This window comes from Mustela putorius, unplaced genomic scaffold (assembly GCF_011764305.1).
Source record: "Mustela putorius furo isolate JIRA1106 unplaced genomic scaffold, ASM1176430v1.1 tig00003896_pilon_pilon_pilon, whole genome shotgun sequence".
In the NCBI taxonomy this organism is placed as follows: Eukaryota; Metazoa; Chordata; class Mammalia; order Carnivora; family Mustelidae; genus Mustela; species Mustela putorius.
This window is the reverse complement of record NW_025422045.1, coordinates 7,082,060-7,096,736: the sequence shown is the minus strand read 5'-3', so window position 1 is coordinate 7,096,736 and position 14,677 is coordinate 7,082,060. Positions and strand designations below refer to the sequence as shown.

Genomic DNA, 14,677 nt, shown 5'->3' with positions numbered 1-14,677 from the left:
AAAAAACATGCCTTACTGAATATCTGAAGGGATAGTTAGGTTTTCAATTTCTTCTTCTTCTCTTTTTAAAAGATTTTATTTATTTATTTGACACACAGAGAGAGAGATCACAAGTAGGCAGAGAGCAAGGGGGAAGCAGGCTCCCTGCCGAGCAGAGAGCCCGATGTGGGCTGCATCCCAGGACCTTGAGATCATGACCTGAGCCGAAGGCAGAGGCTTAATTCACTGAGCTACCCAGGCACCCCTTCAATTTCTTCTTGAGTGAGCTTTTTTTTTTTTAAGTGGTATGTCCATTGCATCTAAGTTTTAAATTTATTGGCATTAAGTTGTTTATAATATTCCATTTTTATTTAATAAATGTAGAATCTGTAATGCTAGTCATAATTTATGTGTACTTTTTTCCCTTACCAATCTGGCCAGAGATTTATAAATTTTATTAATTTTCTCAAAGAACCAGATTTTTGTTTTATTGAAATTCTCCATTGTTTTTCTGCTTTTTGATTTTTGCTCTTCTCTTCGTTGCTTCCTTTCTTTTACTTATTTCTAGCTTTAGTTTGTTTTCCCTAATTTCTTTTTTTTTTTAAAGATTTATTTATTTGACAGACAGAGATCACAAGTAGGCAGAGAGGCAGACAGCGAGAGAGGAGGAAGCAGGCTCCTTGCTGAGCAGAGAGCCCGATGTGGGGCTCGATCCCAGGACCCTGGGATCATGACCTGAGCCGAAAGCAGAGGCTTTAACCCACTGAGCCACCCAGGCGCCCCTGTTTTCTCTAGTTTCTTAATGAGAAAGCTTACGTTATTGATTTTAAATATTTTGACGTATCTAATATAAACATTTAATGCTAAAAATTTCACTCTATTCCTTCTTCAGGTACTTTGCTTTGGCAACTATCCCCCCATCTCCTGCATCATCAATTTTCCCCTTTCCACTGAGTGATTGTCATCTTTATACAAACATGCTGTTATAATGATGTATTACTTGGGAGCTGGGGAGAAAAACACTTCTCTGTTTCCCCCTCATCCTCCTCAGGCTATCATCCCATTACCCTACTATATTTATAATGGTTCTCTGTACTTGATATGCTATGTCTATGTCCTTATAATCTACTCCACTTAGGTGTTTACCCCTACACTGAAATTCTACCTCTCCGTATGTAATGATCAATTCTTACTCCTCATTGTTCTCATTATTCAACAGCATTTGACATTCTTTCCCCTCTCAGGCCACCACACTCTCTTGATATTCCTTCCTTATTCAGTGGACAACTCCACCTCCCCATTCCAACCTCTCAGTTGGAGAGCCCCAGTGTTCAGTCCTCAATCACCTTTTCCTCTGGATCTACATCCATTACCCAGGGGCCTTTCATCTACTGCTAAAATTTCAATTATCACGCACTCCAGCTAGTCTATATTATTTCATAATTGGTAACATACTAGATAATATTTATATCTTTTAATCCAGGCAGTCAGATTATATGTTCCCAGAGGATAAAAACCTCTACTATCTCATTCTTTTCCATCCTTTTTTTAACACTGATTAAACACTACAAACACTACAAACCCCATCTCTGATTTTGCTCAAACACTGAAAAATAAATGCTTTCACCACTAGGTAGAGAAGGATTTACAGTGATTACACTGACACAACAAGTACCCCCTCTTCCTGAGTCTTAAAGCCAGGACCTGCTCAGGGCTCATCAACTATTATGGTCACCTTAGAAGGTGTCAAATCCTTAAAAATTCTTTTGCTGAGACTGAATCCATAAGCCAGTTGAGTGTATGAGTGGTTCATCTATTCAGCATTTTCAGTGAGGTGAGGATAAAATATATACTTCTTTCCACTGGAGGTTTCTCATGTGTTGAGGCTGGACACGGGGGAAGTCCTTGCTCCAACTAAATACCAAACAAACCAATTAAACTAGAGCCACAGTTTCACTGGGGAAGAGCCAAAGAAGTTGTACACAAATCTGGCCTGTTACCTAAGAAATGCACACCTCTTCCACTGGCTTACAAGTGAGGACTAAAAAGCTCTTGGTCCCTGAGGATATTTCATCTAATAACACAGTCAAGATAAATCTAGAGCAGCCTCATTTCAAACCAGAGTGAACAGGCATCACATGGTTTGAGTTTCAGGCCATAATAATTGTCTATACAACCTGTCTGATGGTGAAAGAGAAGCTCAACCCCTTCACTGCACTGTCTCCACACCAAGGGGAGAAAAAACAAAAGGATTCTATAGGTTGCTCAGGATCAGTGGGTAAAAACTAAACTATTCTCCTTGTCAACCAACTGCCATCTCTAGTGACTATTATATGATATTTTATAAATTCCCTGTTTTACAATTACTTAGAACAGATTTTTCAAGGTGAGTTTCCAGGATCTTTGAGAATAATCTTCTACTTGGTTTGAGCCTCAAAGAACTTCTCTGCACTGTTTCTGAATACACAGAAATGAAACAGGCCTTATGAATTTTGAGGTAACAAAGATTTCTCTTTAAAAAGTCTCAGAGCTGACCAGTCATAAACAACAGAACATGCAGTCAAGTTTTGTAGGAGACAAAAAGTGTAACAACAGATACTGAAGAGTACACTGCTCCAAAGAAGAGGACACATGGGAGACGAGTAGTGCCAGACAACACTTTTATTGTTCACTGAAAAACACAGGTCTGAAAACAGTCTATTGCATTGTGCACTGAATGCAAGGCCTGATATTACAAGTATATAGACACAACAGCATAACTTATATAAAATGATACATATTGTATACTTATATAAAATGATACATATAGTAGCCATTTCTCTAAACACTAGAATTTAATAGAAGTAATGCCTTTTATTATAGAAGAACTGTAAACACTGCAATCTTAAACAAAATGCTCTAAGCAAAGCATTTTAAAATTGTTTTGTTGTGATACCTACTTTTTCCACCTGGAGTTAGGACCCTGTAGGACCCAAGAAAAAGTTATCTAATGAGAGCTAGCACTTTCAAAGAGCTCTTCCCAGGGAGCTGGGTGGGGGGCTGCTGCCTAAGACAGGCCACCACCACCCGGGCCCCCTGGAGCCCTCAGGCCCACAGTGACTGCTAACCCTTACCTCCGGGCTAGTCTGAGGTGATGCAAAGTGGGAGGAGTACACATAGGAGGAAGCTCCTGTCACAACTACTTATCCTGTACCCAACTTTACGGACAAGAACACCTAATATTTTTTATGTGAATTTGCCAATCTCAGCAAACACTGAAATGTGCTTTAAGAAAAAAAAAAAAAAATTTAACAACGAGAACAAAAGCCATTCTCTATGCAATCTGTGGTTACCATCATTTCTTCCTTTCGGCCACGTTTTCATTAGATGCTCTAAAACAGGCTGCTACTATTATATTATGAGCCATGCAGGCCAGGATTGAGGTAACTAAACTTCTCCAGTTACAACAACTAACTTAAATGATTAAAAAAATAAATACAAATTTATTAGAGAGCAACAAAATCAATCTCTATTAATCACATGGCAAAATAGTCAAGAACTGCAGCAACATTCACATTCCAAGGTCAACTCTAACTTGACCCACATTTCCTTCCAAACTGAGAAAGCACTGTGTGGAGGAGAGCATAAACTATCAACACCACCTGCTGTCAAATACTATCAGGGCTCAGAAGGATCCTCATAGATAAAAAATGCAGAGGGGGAAAAAAAAAAAAGGCATCTCAGTTTATACACAGCAACAGAAGAAAACTATATTCTCCCTCTGGGCACCATTGGCATCAGGCAAAGCAGGGCTATTTGTAAAAATAGTGCCTAAACTGACTATGGCAATGCTCACATTTTAACAGAAATCAGCAGTACAAAGTTCCTTTATGTATAGGGAGTCAAAGATTATTAAATAATTTCCTCAGACAAGAGTCTCACCAAAAGAAAAACTTCCTCTTGCCTGATAAGTTTTTATAAATGGGATTTTACAGTATCCCAGCTTCTTTACTTAATATTAAGTACAGAGGACATCCTCAGATCACAGTAATGAGTAATATTAATATTCTCATATTTTCAGTACTTTTCAGATCAAATATTTTATTAGACTACCCATTTAAGAGATTTGTACGTCAATAGTGATAACCAACTATATATTTTTCTTGTTCTGTCCACCAAAGAACACCACGTTCCGAAAGGGATACAGCCAAGTTCCACAGGTATCTCGTTCCCCTGCACAGTAAATTTCACTCGTCAGTCTCTGTCCTTGACTCTTTCTATGACTCTTCTAGTCTAAGGAAAATTTTGTATAATGGTAGAAAACCACAAACTCTGGTGGAAGCATTGGTATTGGTGTTGTGAAGCATTGGTATTGGTGTTGTGAAGTAAACTTCAGGAGAGTAACTGTAACTGCTAGGGACTATTTACAGCCTTGCTGGAAATCCTATTTCTCTTGAATCACTAGATTAAGAAATTCTAGTTATTTAACCATGGGAAGGGATTTCACAGATAAAGGTCTAGTCCACGTGAGAGGTTCTGGCCCCTGAAATGATGTGCGGCCAGCTGAAAATACTGGCCACCTTTCCATTTTAAACATGTTCATTATTCTTCTGCACCACTGAAGTGTGAAGTTCTTCCCATCTGTCATGGCACTGGTGAGCCCTCTCATTGCTGCTCCTATTTCTTTTGGCTGTTCTACTGTACATGTGGGATCCATTGAGCTTATCACCTAAACGTGTAGGGAATTTTCATTTCGCACCATCCGTTCTCTAAGAGCCATCAGTGGGGAACAATTTCTAGTTAGTAAAGGCACAATTCATTGGCATTTCCTCTTTATAAAGGAAATCAAAAGGGTTGCCTAGAAGCTGAACAAACGCGTTGGGTATTCCTATAAAGGGAAGGTTATATCTGCTACTAAAGCCCAGAGACATTTGCTAAATCTAAAGATTATATGGATTTTGTAAAAGCACGAATTTGGCAGTTTCAGACATTTCCAATTTTACACTATATCACTTGTTGGCAGGGGATAGGGAGTGCTGGCTAGTATCACAGGAGCAAAATAAAAGTGTCAACATCACTCTACTTGCTTGTTTTCCTCATGCGTCTGATTCTTTCACCGCTCTAGTGAAGTCTGTCCCAGGGCACATCACTCAGCAATCAGCAGAACTGCTCAGAGATAGAACAGGCTTCACCTCAACCTGCCCTCCTATCCACACTTGGCTGGTAAACACGGCATTGGGACAGAGCTTGTGAAAAGCCTTAAACCCAGGAAAGACTTACAGAAGTTGCACAAAAATTCCTGGTTTATAATACCTACCCAGGAATCAGAAAATAATTGTTTTTTGATTAAGCAAACTGAATCTATGCTCAAAAACCATGTAATATCTCAAAAAGCAAAATCCAGAGTAAAAACTACAGAAAAAATGCAGCTTGTTAATAGCTTACTCTAGCTAAATCATCATAGAAAGTCAGTGCGATTTACTATTGCATGTAGAAGCACAACCTGCCATGTTCTCATAAAATTGGGTGCTAGTAAAGAACACGAAAACAGTTAATAGGGATGAAAGCCCTTTAGCCTTTTGTGACTTCATGACTTAAAAAGACAAATACCAAGCAGGATTTGACATTCAAAGATTTACCTGCTCAGCACAAGCTGAGTTGAGAGACAGCTGAACACCTGACTTTTACTCATTTACGGTGTTCTCAGGAAGTTCCTATTTGGACACCGATGGTTCTTAAATTGGCTGCATTTCAGAGTCATCTGGGAAGCTTTTAAAAATTACCAAATGCCCAGAGGCACCTGGGTGGCTCAGTCGGTTTGGCGTCAGACTTTTAGTTTCAGCTCAGGTCAGGATCTCAGGGTCCTGAGACTGAGCCCCACATCAGGCTCCACGCTCAGCACAGAGTCTGCCTGTCCCTCTCCCTCTGCTCCTCCCTCTCCTCAAATAAATAAAATCTTAAAAATTACCGAATGTCCAGACCAATTAAATGTGGAAGGTGGAGCCCAGGTACCAGTATTCACTACGCCTCCCCAGGTGACAGTCTAATGTGTTGCCGGGACATGCACACTCACTAATGTATCCCTTTCAGAGGGCTGTGGCATGAATGTCATATTTTATCTAGATGGTTTTGTTTTTTCTAAATTCCACCAGGAAAAGGAATTTTTAGAAAAAGGCACAGTTGTGCTTCCTCTAAAGATGCAGCTTACTGTTTGACAGGTGCTGGTTCTCAGAGGTTATCTGGAGCGCTGGTTGAAAAGGAGGAAGTCCTTGTCTTGGCAGAGTAGGCAGAGCTTCAGGCTTCGGCAGCTGCCTCCAGCAACAAAGAATGCCCAGATGCCCATGAGTACCATGATTAAATATGTGGATACCAGATTTATTCCGTAATGAGGACTTATGAAGGTCTGAAAAAAAAAAATCAGCTTGTATAATAACAGTATGCTCATTAAGCATGTAGAGTAACTGAAGATTAAGGAAAATATAGGATACTTTCAATAGCTGGGCTGTGTTTCACCAAACATATGATGTGTGTCACACACTGAGTACCACAAAGACACACAGAACTAACCTTGTCAACAGACACTAGCCCATAGATGTGTGCTTCACTATATTCAAATGTCAAGGCTAGAGGGTAACTAGAAGTCAGAATTAAATGGAAGACCCAATAGAAGTTATATGTTATACAACCTGGGCCCAGTTTATAACAATTTCTGTGTTACCCAGCTCTTAATTTTCAAGAAAGTAAGACAAGTCCAAGTAACTTCAGGATGAATCCTTAGTATTCAAGGGAACAGCATCTCTTTTTCACCTGCACAGCTGAAGAGGGTTCCAAAAGTTCACTTAAAAAACTTTGAAGGAGTGCCAAGAGGTATTATGCTATGTAACACTGAAGATCCTAATGGAGCTTATATGCTAGTAAAAGAAACAAGTAAGGAATGCAGCAGCAAATAAATGAATCAAATAATTACACATTATAATGAATGCTAGACAGAATAATTATAATCATGATGGTGCTAGATAAGTAAGAACAAGGTGGTCTACTCAGGTTGCTCAGGGGTAGTCCTGAGTAAGTGGCATTTATACTGACATATAGTTGGAGAGAACCAGCCTTGTGTAGAGTGAAGGTGGGAACCACAGGAGGGCAAAGAGCTTGGTGCAGCTGAGAACCTGGAAAGAGTGATATTAGTCATGTGTAGAGATGGAGGGGCAGCACATAAGATGAGGTCAAGAGAGGAAGGCAGGAACTAGTTATGCAGCATGTTGGTAAGGGGTGTGGACTTCATCCCCAGTGCAATGTGGGGGGTGCGGTCACAGAAAGGGTCAAGGTAGGGGAGCTGAGTGACTTGATTTAGATGTTTAAAACTGCACAAAATGGATTAAAGGAGGCAATTGTGAAAGCAGGGAGACTCATTAAGAAGGCTGTGCACTGACAAACTGTAAGAGACTCTTAATCTCAGGAAACTAACTGAGGGCTGATGGAGTGGAAGGTGGTCCAAGGGATAGAGCAGCTGAGTGATAGACAGTGGGGAGAGTTGGGTATTGTGTAAGACTGATGAATCACAGACCTATACCCCTGAAACAAATAATATGTTATATATTAATAATAAATAAGAAGAAGATTTTACACTGGTTGAGGAGAGTATAGGATGGTGACTTAGATCAGGGGCGGTGGTAGTAGAGATGGAGAGAGTGGGTGATATGAACGGACAGGACTTGCTGATGGAAGGAATGTGAGGGAAAGAAAGAGGCCAAAGTGGCTTCCATGTTTGTGGCTTTTGGTAAACGGTAGTGCTACTTAATGGGATGACAAAGACTTGGGGAAAGATGACACTCAGAGTGATGGGTGAGAATCAAGTCCAATGAGGTTAAGCTAAGAGTAACATGCCTATGAGATTTCAAAGGACAGACGTCAGGAAAGCATTAGGCATGCGAATACGGGGCTGTGAGGAGAGACTTGTGCTGGGAAAGAAAGAGACTTGTGCTAAAAGCACAGACCACAGACGGTATTTAAAGCTATGACTCTGAATGCAGTTACCCAGGGAGCTATTACAGAGAGAGGGGAAAGGAGAAGTCAGGACAAAGCCATGAGAACATTTATAAATTTTTTGTGCTGTTTAGTATTGCAGAAGCAAATTAAAAGTATCGACAACATTCTATTCTCTTGACTCTTACTGAAAAAGAGTCAGCAAAGGGGTCTGAGAAGAGCAAAGAGTGAGGTAAGAGGAAAAGCAGGACATGTGTTATCGAAGTCAAAAGAGGAACATGTTTCACAGAGAGTGGTCAACTCTTTTAAAGGTTGCTGAGATGAAAACAAAAACCCCAATGTGTTTTCAAGAAATGGAGATTTCCTTTGATCTTCACAAGTGCAATTTTAGAAGGGTGGTTGAGCAGAACCAGGACTGGACTAGAAGTATGAGAGGTGAAAAAGTGGAGACAAATTAGTGGAGGTAACTCTGAGAAATTTAGCTGTGATGGGGAACAGAAAAAAAAGAGAATGATGGCTAGATGGGGGAAAGGCAATAGTGGAGAGTTTTAAGATACATCTATATGATAATGACGAGAAGGAAAACTGGTGATGTGGGATCAAGGACAAAATCAGAGTGAGGTCCTTGTGGGAAATAACTGGATGTAGAGCCCAGGTAGAGGGACTGGTCTTAGAGAGAAGGAGAAATACTTCCTTTCCTGGGCCAGAGTAAGGTGGGGAGATGGGTTCCCAACTAGCCCAGAACTTACACTTAACAAAGGAGAGGAACTAACTGGGTCAACGTGTCACCATAGACCTCTGCCTATAAAAGCCTTCAAGGGGAGTGCTTCCATGGCTCATCACTGTTCTTACCCTCACCCTACCTGCACATGCTCCTGGTTAAGATACCGACCTTGCCTATCAGCTCTGACTAGGAAAATGGGCTGATTTTGCAGAGATGGCACCTTATGCAGAAAAAGTGCTTTTCTCAAGAGGCAACTGTGGACATTGAGCACATTGAGGCAGGCATTGAGCACTTTCTGGATTCTTTGGAAATCCACTGAATTTTAACTTACTTTATAGGGTGCTAAGTTCTTTTGTATTTCTCTTTAGTTTCTTTAAAACTTTTTCTTCTTTAAACAATTACAGAAGCAATATGTGATTGTTGTAGAAAATTAAAATATACAAATGAGTAAAATAAATTTTAAAATTGAAATTCAGATAGGTTAATATTCAGAAAACAAAAACTATAAATGATAAAGCAAAATTGACTAAACTACATCAGAATAAAGAACTTTTGCTCATAAAAAAGACAACATAAAGAGGATATAAAGTTAAACCACACTATAGGAGAAGCTATTTATAATAGGTACATCTGACAAAGACCTTTTGTAGAGAATACAGAAAGAACTAGAAATCAAAAAGACAATCCAATAGGATTATAGGCAAAAGATTTAAAGAGGCACTTCATAAAAGAATTATCCAAATGGCCAATAAATATATGAAGACATGCATAATCTCATTAATCATTAGGGAAATGCAAAGTAAAACCACAATGTGCAGGCACATGGGTGGCTCAGTTGGTTAAGCGACTGCCTTTGGCTCAGATCATGATCCCAGAGACTGGGAATCAAGTCCAATATTGGGCTCCCTGCTCAGCAGGGAGTCTGCTTCTCCCTCTGCCCCTGCCCATCCATCATGTGTGCTCTCTCTCTCTGTCTCAAATAAATAAAATCTTAAAATAAATAAATAAATAAAATAAAACCACAATGTGATACTACAATACACCCAGCAGGATGTGTAACAATAGAGAGAGTGACACACTAACTGTCAGTGATGAGGGTGAGGAACTGCCACTCACAAATTGATGGTGAGGATGGAAACTGATACAATTACTCTGAAAAACTGGGTGGTATGAACAGTTGACATATATACACCGCATGACCAGCAATTCCACTCCTAGGCAAATATCACATATATCCAAAAGAAATGTGTACATACATTCGTAAGAGACATATAGTAGAATGCTCAAAGCATTACTATTCACAACAGTTAGAAGCTGGAGACATCATTTCTGCTGTAGAATGGATAAAGCAAGGTACAGTTACAAAGTAGAATACTATACTGCAGAAAATGAACAATTAATGGGCGCCTGGGTGGCTCAGTGGGTTGGGCCGCTGCCTTCGGCTCGGGTCATGATATCAGGGTCCTGGGATCAAGTCCCGCATCGGGTTCTCTGCTCAGCAGAGAGCCTGCTTCCCTCTCTCTCTCTGCCTGCCTCTCTGCCTCCTTGTGATCTCTGCCTGTCAAATAAATAAATAAATAAATCTTTAAAAACAAAAAAATGAAGAATTAATAGCTACCTATACATACAGATGAATCTCTCACAAACACGATGTTGATAAAAGGAGTCAGACACAAGAGCACAGACTAAATGGTTCTGTTTATATAAAATACCAAAAGCAAGACAAGCTGCACGTTACAAGTCAGGACCATGGCGGGAGGTTCGTGAGAGCTGATAATGTTTTTGTTTTCATTTGGGTTCAAGTTACATAGGTTACATTCATCAAGATGGATGCTTCTGATCTGTATACTTTTCTGTAGGTGTATTTAAATAAAACAATTACTTAGACATTCTCTGAAACCACTGTTAACATTTTGATATATCATCTTTCAAATTTCCTAGGTTCTTCTTATTTTGGCTTATTTTCCTGGGTTCTTTTAATCATTAGAGAGAGTATCAACTATTCAACATTCAACATTTATTGGATTGAAGAAACAAAGATTGATAAGATAAGGTCCCATCCTTGATGATGGAACTCTAGTTGGAGAGACATAAGAACTATATTAAAGATAAGAACACTCTCTGAGGATAAGTGTTATAACATAGCTATGTATTAAGGTCTAGTGACTGTGCTGAGTCTGGAATATGCACCTTTGCCAGGGAGGCTTCACACTGAACTAGCACTTTTCCAAACTGACTTAGGTTAAGGGGAGATAAGTCACTGCAGATAAAAGAGCATGCACAAGACATGCTGTTGGGTAGCCACAACAGATCAGTTTCGATGGAGTACATGATGTGATCTGTGGGCAGCAGCAAAAGGTAAGTTTTGCACCGGTGCGGATGAAAAGAGGCTTGGGTCAAACAAAGAAGTCTGGGTTTTATTCCACAGGCATCTGCTACAGCTGATCATTTTTACCTCAATACATTTGGCTCCCGGGACACCTGGCTCCTGGTTTTCCTCCAGCCTCACTTGTGGCTCTTTCTCAGTCTCCTTTGCTGGCTCCTCCTTCCCCAGTCTCAAGATGGGAGTGTCCCAGGACTCAGTCCTTGGGCCTCTTTTCTTGTCTGCTTGAATCTACTCCTTGTAATCACTTTTTCTGCCCTGGGTTATCCTCCCAAACTCCAGACATTTTCATCCAACTGCCTAACAAACATTTCCATTTGGATGTCCAATAGGCATCTCTATTACATTTATAATGTGCCCAGATAAACTCCCCTCACAAGCTTCCTCATCTCAACTGATGGTAACTCCATCCTTCTTACTGCCCAGGCCAAAACCCTGGAGGCTGTGCCTTGCCTTATCCAGTCTGTCAGGAAATACTGTTGGCTCTACTTTCAAACATATGTCCTCAATCGGATCATTTCTCATTATATCCATCGCTATTTCACCCAAATTATCACCCTCCTCCTCTTGATGACTGTAATCTTTTCCCCTGCTACAGTTTACTCTTAACACAGCAAAGTGATCCTTTTAAAATCATGTCCCTCTCCTTAAACACCCTACGCTGACTTCCATTTCACTGAGAGTAAATGTCAAAGTCCACATTACCTAGATGTGGTTCTCACTTCCAACCTCTACTTCTCTCTCACCTTCAACTCTGTGACAGTATCTCCTACTAACTTTCCCCTGGCTCACTCTGCTCTGGCCACCCTCACTTCCAAAAAATATGCCAAGCAAGTTCTTTGATCTTTAGGACTTTGCTACTGGCTGTGCAGTCTAAGATGTTCTTTCTCCAGAGAGCTACATGACCATCTTCTTCCCTTATTTCTTAAATGTCACCTTCATAATGAAGCCTACTCTGACCATCTAATTCAAAAATTTGTTATCTCCTGCCTCCCTACATGCTAGATTCCTTTTGGCCTATGCTACTGGCCACAGCACCTATCACTATAAAATTTATTATGCCTACTGCTTAAAGCCTCTCTCTCCCCACTAAACTGTAAAAACAGATCTTTGCTTTGTTCACTAAACTGCTTTGTTTACCTTGACCAGTGCCTGGAACACAGAAAGCACTCAGTAAATATTTGTTAAATGAATCAATAGCCAATTGGATCTATAAAAAGGACATCTGCTTTTTCATGTAATTTCCTTTCTGATTATAAAAGTATACATCATAGAAAATTTGGAACACGCCAAAAACCGTAAAGAAAAAAGAATCCGGGGCGCCTGGGTGGCTCAGTGAGTTAAGCCACTGCCTTCAGCTCAGGTCATGATCTCAGGGTCCTGGGATGGAGCCCCGCATCGGGCTCTCTGCTCAGCGGGGAGCCTGCTTCCTCCTCTCTCTCTCTCTCTGCCTGCCTCTCTGCCTGCTTGTGGTCTCTCTCTGTCAAATAAATAAATAAAATCTTAAAAAAAAAAAAGAAAGAAAGAAAAAAGAATCCACTTGGGGAGAAACATTATTAATATTTTAATGCGGTCTCTTTCTAATCTTTTTTCCAATGAAGACTTGGCTTCTCATAGTTGCCATCATATCAAAGGTAACTTTAACATCCTGTACCACTGAAAAGTTTTAGGTAGGGGAAGCAGTGAGATTGCATTTCTTCCTTTCTTTCTATCTATCTATTTATCTATCTAATCTTTTAAGTAATCTCTGTGCCCAGCATGAGACTCCAACTCATGATCCTGAGATCAAGAGTCAGATGCTCTGCTGACTGAGCCAGCCAGGCACCCCTGTAAGATGGCACTTTAGATGGATCAGAGGTCAAGGAGCCCAGTATGAGAAAACCTGATATGAATTCTAAATGGATGGAGAAGAGAGAAACATGAGGCAGGACACCACCGGAAAGAACCTTTTCAATACTTTGAAGTGAGAAATCATAAGGGTCTGGACAAGGTCTGGGGATAATTCTGATATAAATATATGACAAATTACAATAAAAGTCAGACCCAAAGCATTAAATATTTCTTAAAAAGCATATCAAGTCAAGTTTTCTTTTTAAATTTTATTTAGAAAACTGGCATAATTTCACTGTGGAGGGGGTAACTGGGCACTCCTGTTATTGATCAGAATGAGCAAAAATGATACAAACTTTGTGGAGAGTATTTTAGCAATGGACATCAAGGACTTCAAAAATACTCATACCATTTAATATTTTCATTCCTTGGAAGCTAAATATCATATTGAAAAACTTCCATGTACAAAGATGTTCAAGATAGCATTATAAAAAGCAAAGGTAGAAAAATAAATGATCAATCAATTAAACAAACTGTAATATAATTTTTATATAATAATATAAGGCTATTAAAATTTACATATTAAAAGGGTTTATAATATCATGGAAATTGTTTAAGATGTGTTACCTAACATAAGCATAATACAAGACTACTTCAGGTTTGACTATACCCATAAAAGAAAGGTACAAAGAAAGAAATCTTTAATGAAATCAACCAACAAATTAACAGGTTTCTTTCTGTAGGAAGAGAGATGATTTATTTATCTACCTTTCACTCATTCACTCAGTCATCAACTTTTTGGAGTTTCTTCATTTGACACTGAGTTTGTATTTCATTTAGTGTAGAACCTACCATTTTAGATATGGGGACTTGAGTTCCAAAAAACAATGTGAGGACAGTGGCAATACTCACCAGGGCAGACACCAGCAGATGTGTCAGCAGAACTACAAGAAGGGAAGACCACTTTTTCTTCTCACAGCCATCAAAAAATATGATACCCCAGAACACGTGCAGCAATATGATAACCAGCGTCATGAAAGCTGAAAGATAGTCATCCATTAATGTCCAGTCATACAGACAACAGATACCAAAGCCCACTGACCACCTGCTCATGATACACAAGCTCTTGGGGTACACCACACCACACCACTGTGAGAGTTCAAACACCACCTGCCAGAACCAGGATACTGGCACATATTTGCTCAACTACTAACTTGGAAAGCAAAACTTCTGAACACAGGGTCAGCTCTGCAGCAGCCTGTAATCGAGAATGTGAACCTATTAAACCAAAGGCAGCTTGGACTGACTTCCAAGAAGTTTCGCTAAGGAAGGGAATAAAACTAGCATAGTATCTAGTCAAATCTTTCCAAATTAGCCTTCTGCACTTTCCTGAATTAAATGGATTATCTTCAATTTAAACAAATCTTCTCACCAAGCTGAAATTTCTCCTGTGTTCTTTCCTTTAAAAATAAAATGCTAATGGAAGTATAAAAATATTAAAAATTGCAATAATTATCTTAGATTCTTCTTAGGCAACTCAAACTGAATCTGATCAGCACAACCAGGTTTTTCTGTGGAAGAGAGAGAGAGAGAGAGTGAGTGTGTGTGTGTGTGTGTGTGTGCGCGCATGTGCACATTTCTTTTCTACCTTGGAAACATTATTTAAAATGGGCAATTTCCGCATATTCTGAAAGCTTTAATATGAAAAAAAGGGCATATCAATTTTTGTTTTCAGTCACATATTAAGATACAATTAACACCCACCAATCTGGCAAAAATTCAAGTCTGACAATTCTCTT

The 14,677-nt window shown here is 39.6% G+C and overlaps 1 protein-coding gene across 3 annotated transcripts in view; it reads right to left on the bottom strand.

Annotated features, from left to right (window-relative positions):
• Positions 1-2,625: 2,625 nt before the first annotated feature.
• Positions 2,626-14,677, bottom strand: part of APH1B (aph-1 homolog B, gamma-secretase subunit) — a 34,268-nt gene continuing 22,216 nt past the window's right edge. For 2 of the 3 annotated variants that reach the window (XM_045067403.1, XM_013059560.2), the window contains 2 exons: positions 13,791-13,918; positions 2,626-6,361 (listed from right to left, as the gene is read on the bottom strand). In XM_045067403.1, the coding sequence (XP_044923338.1) occupies positions 6,194-6,361; positions 13,791-13,918 (296 nt within the window). In that variant the 3' untranslated portion in view covers positions 2,626-6,193. The remainder of the gene's footprint in view (positions 6,362-13,790; positions 13,919-14,677) is intronic. The other variant, XM_004758752.3, reaches the window with a different exon arrangement.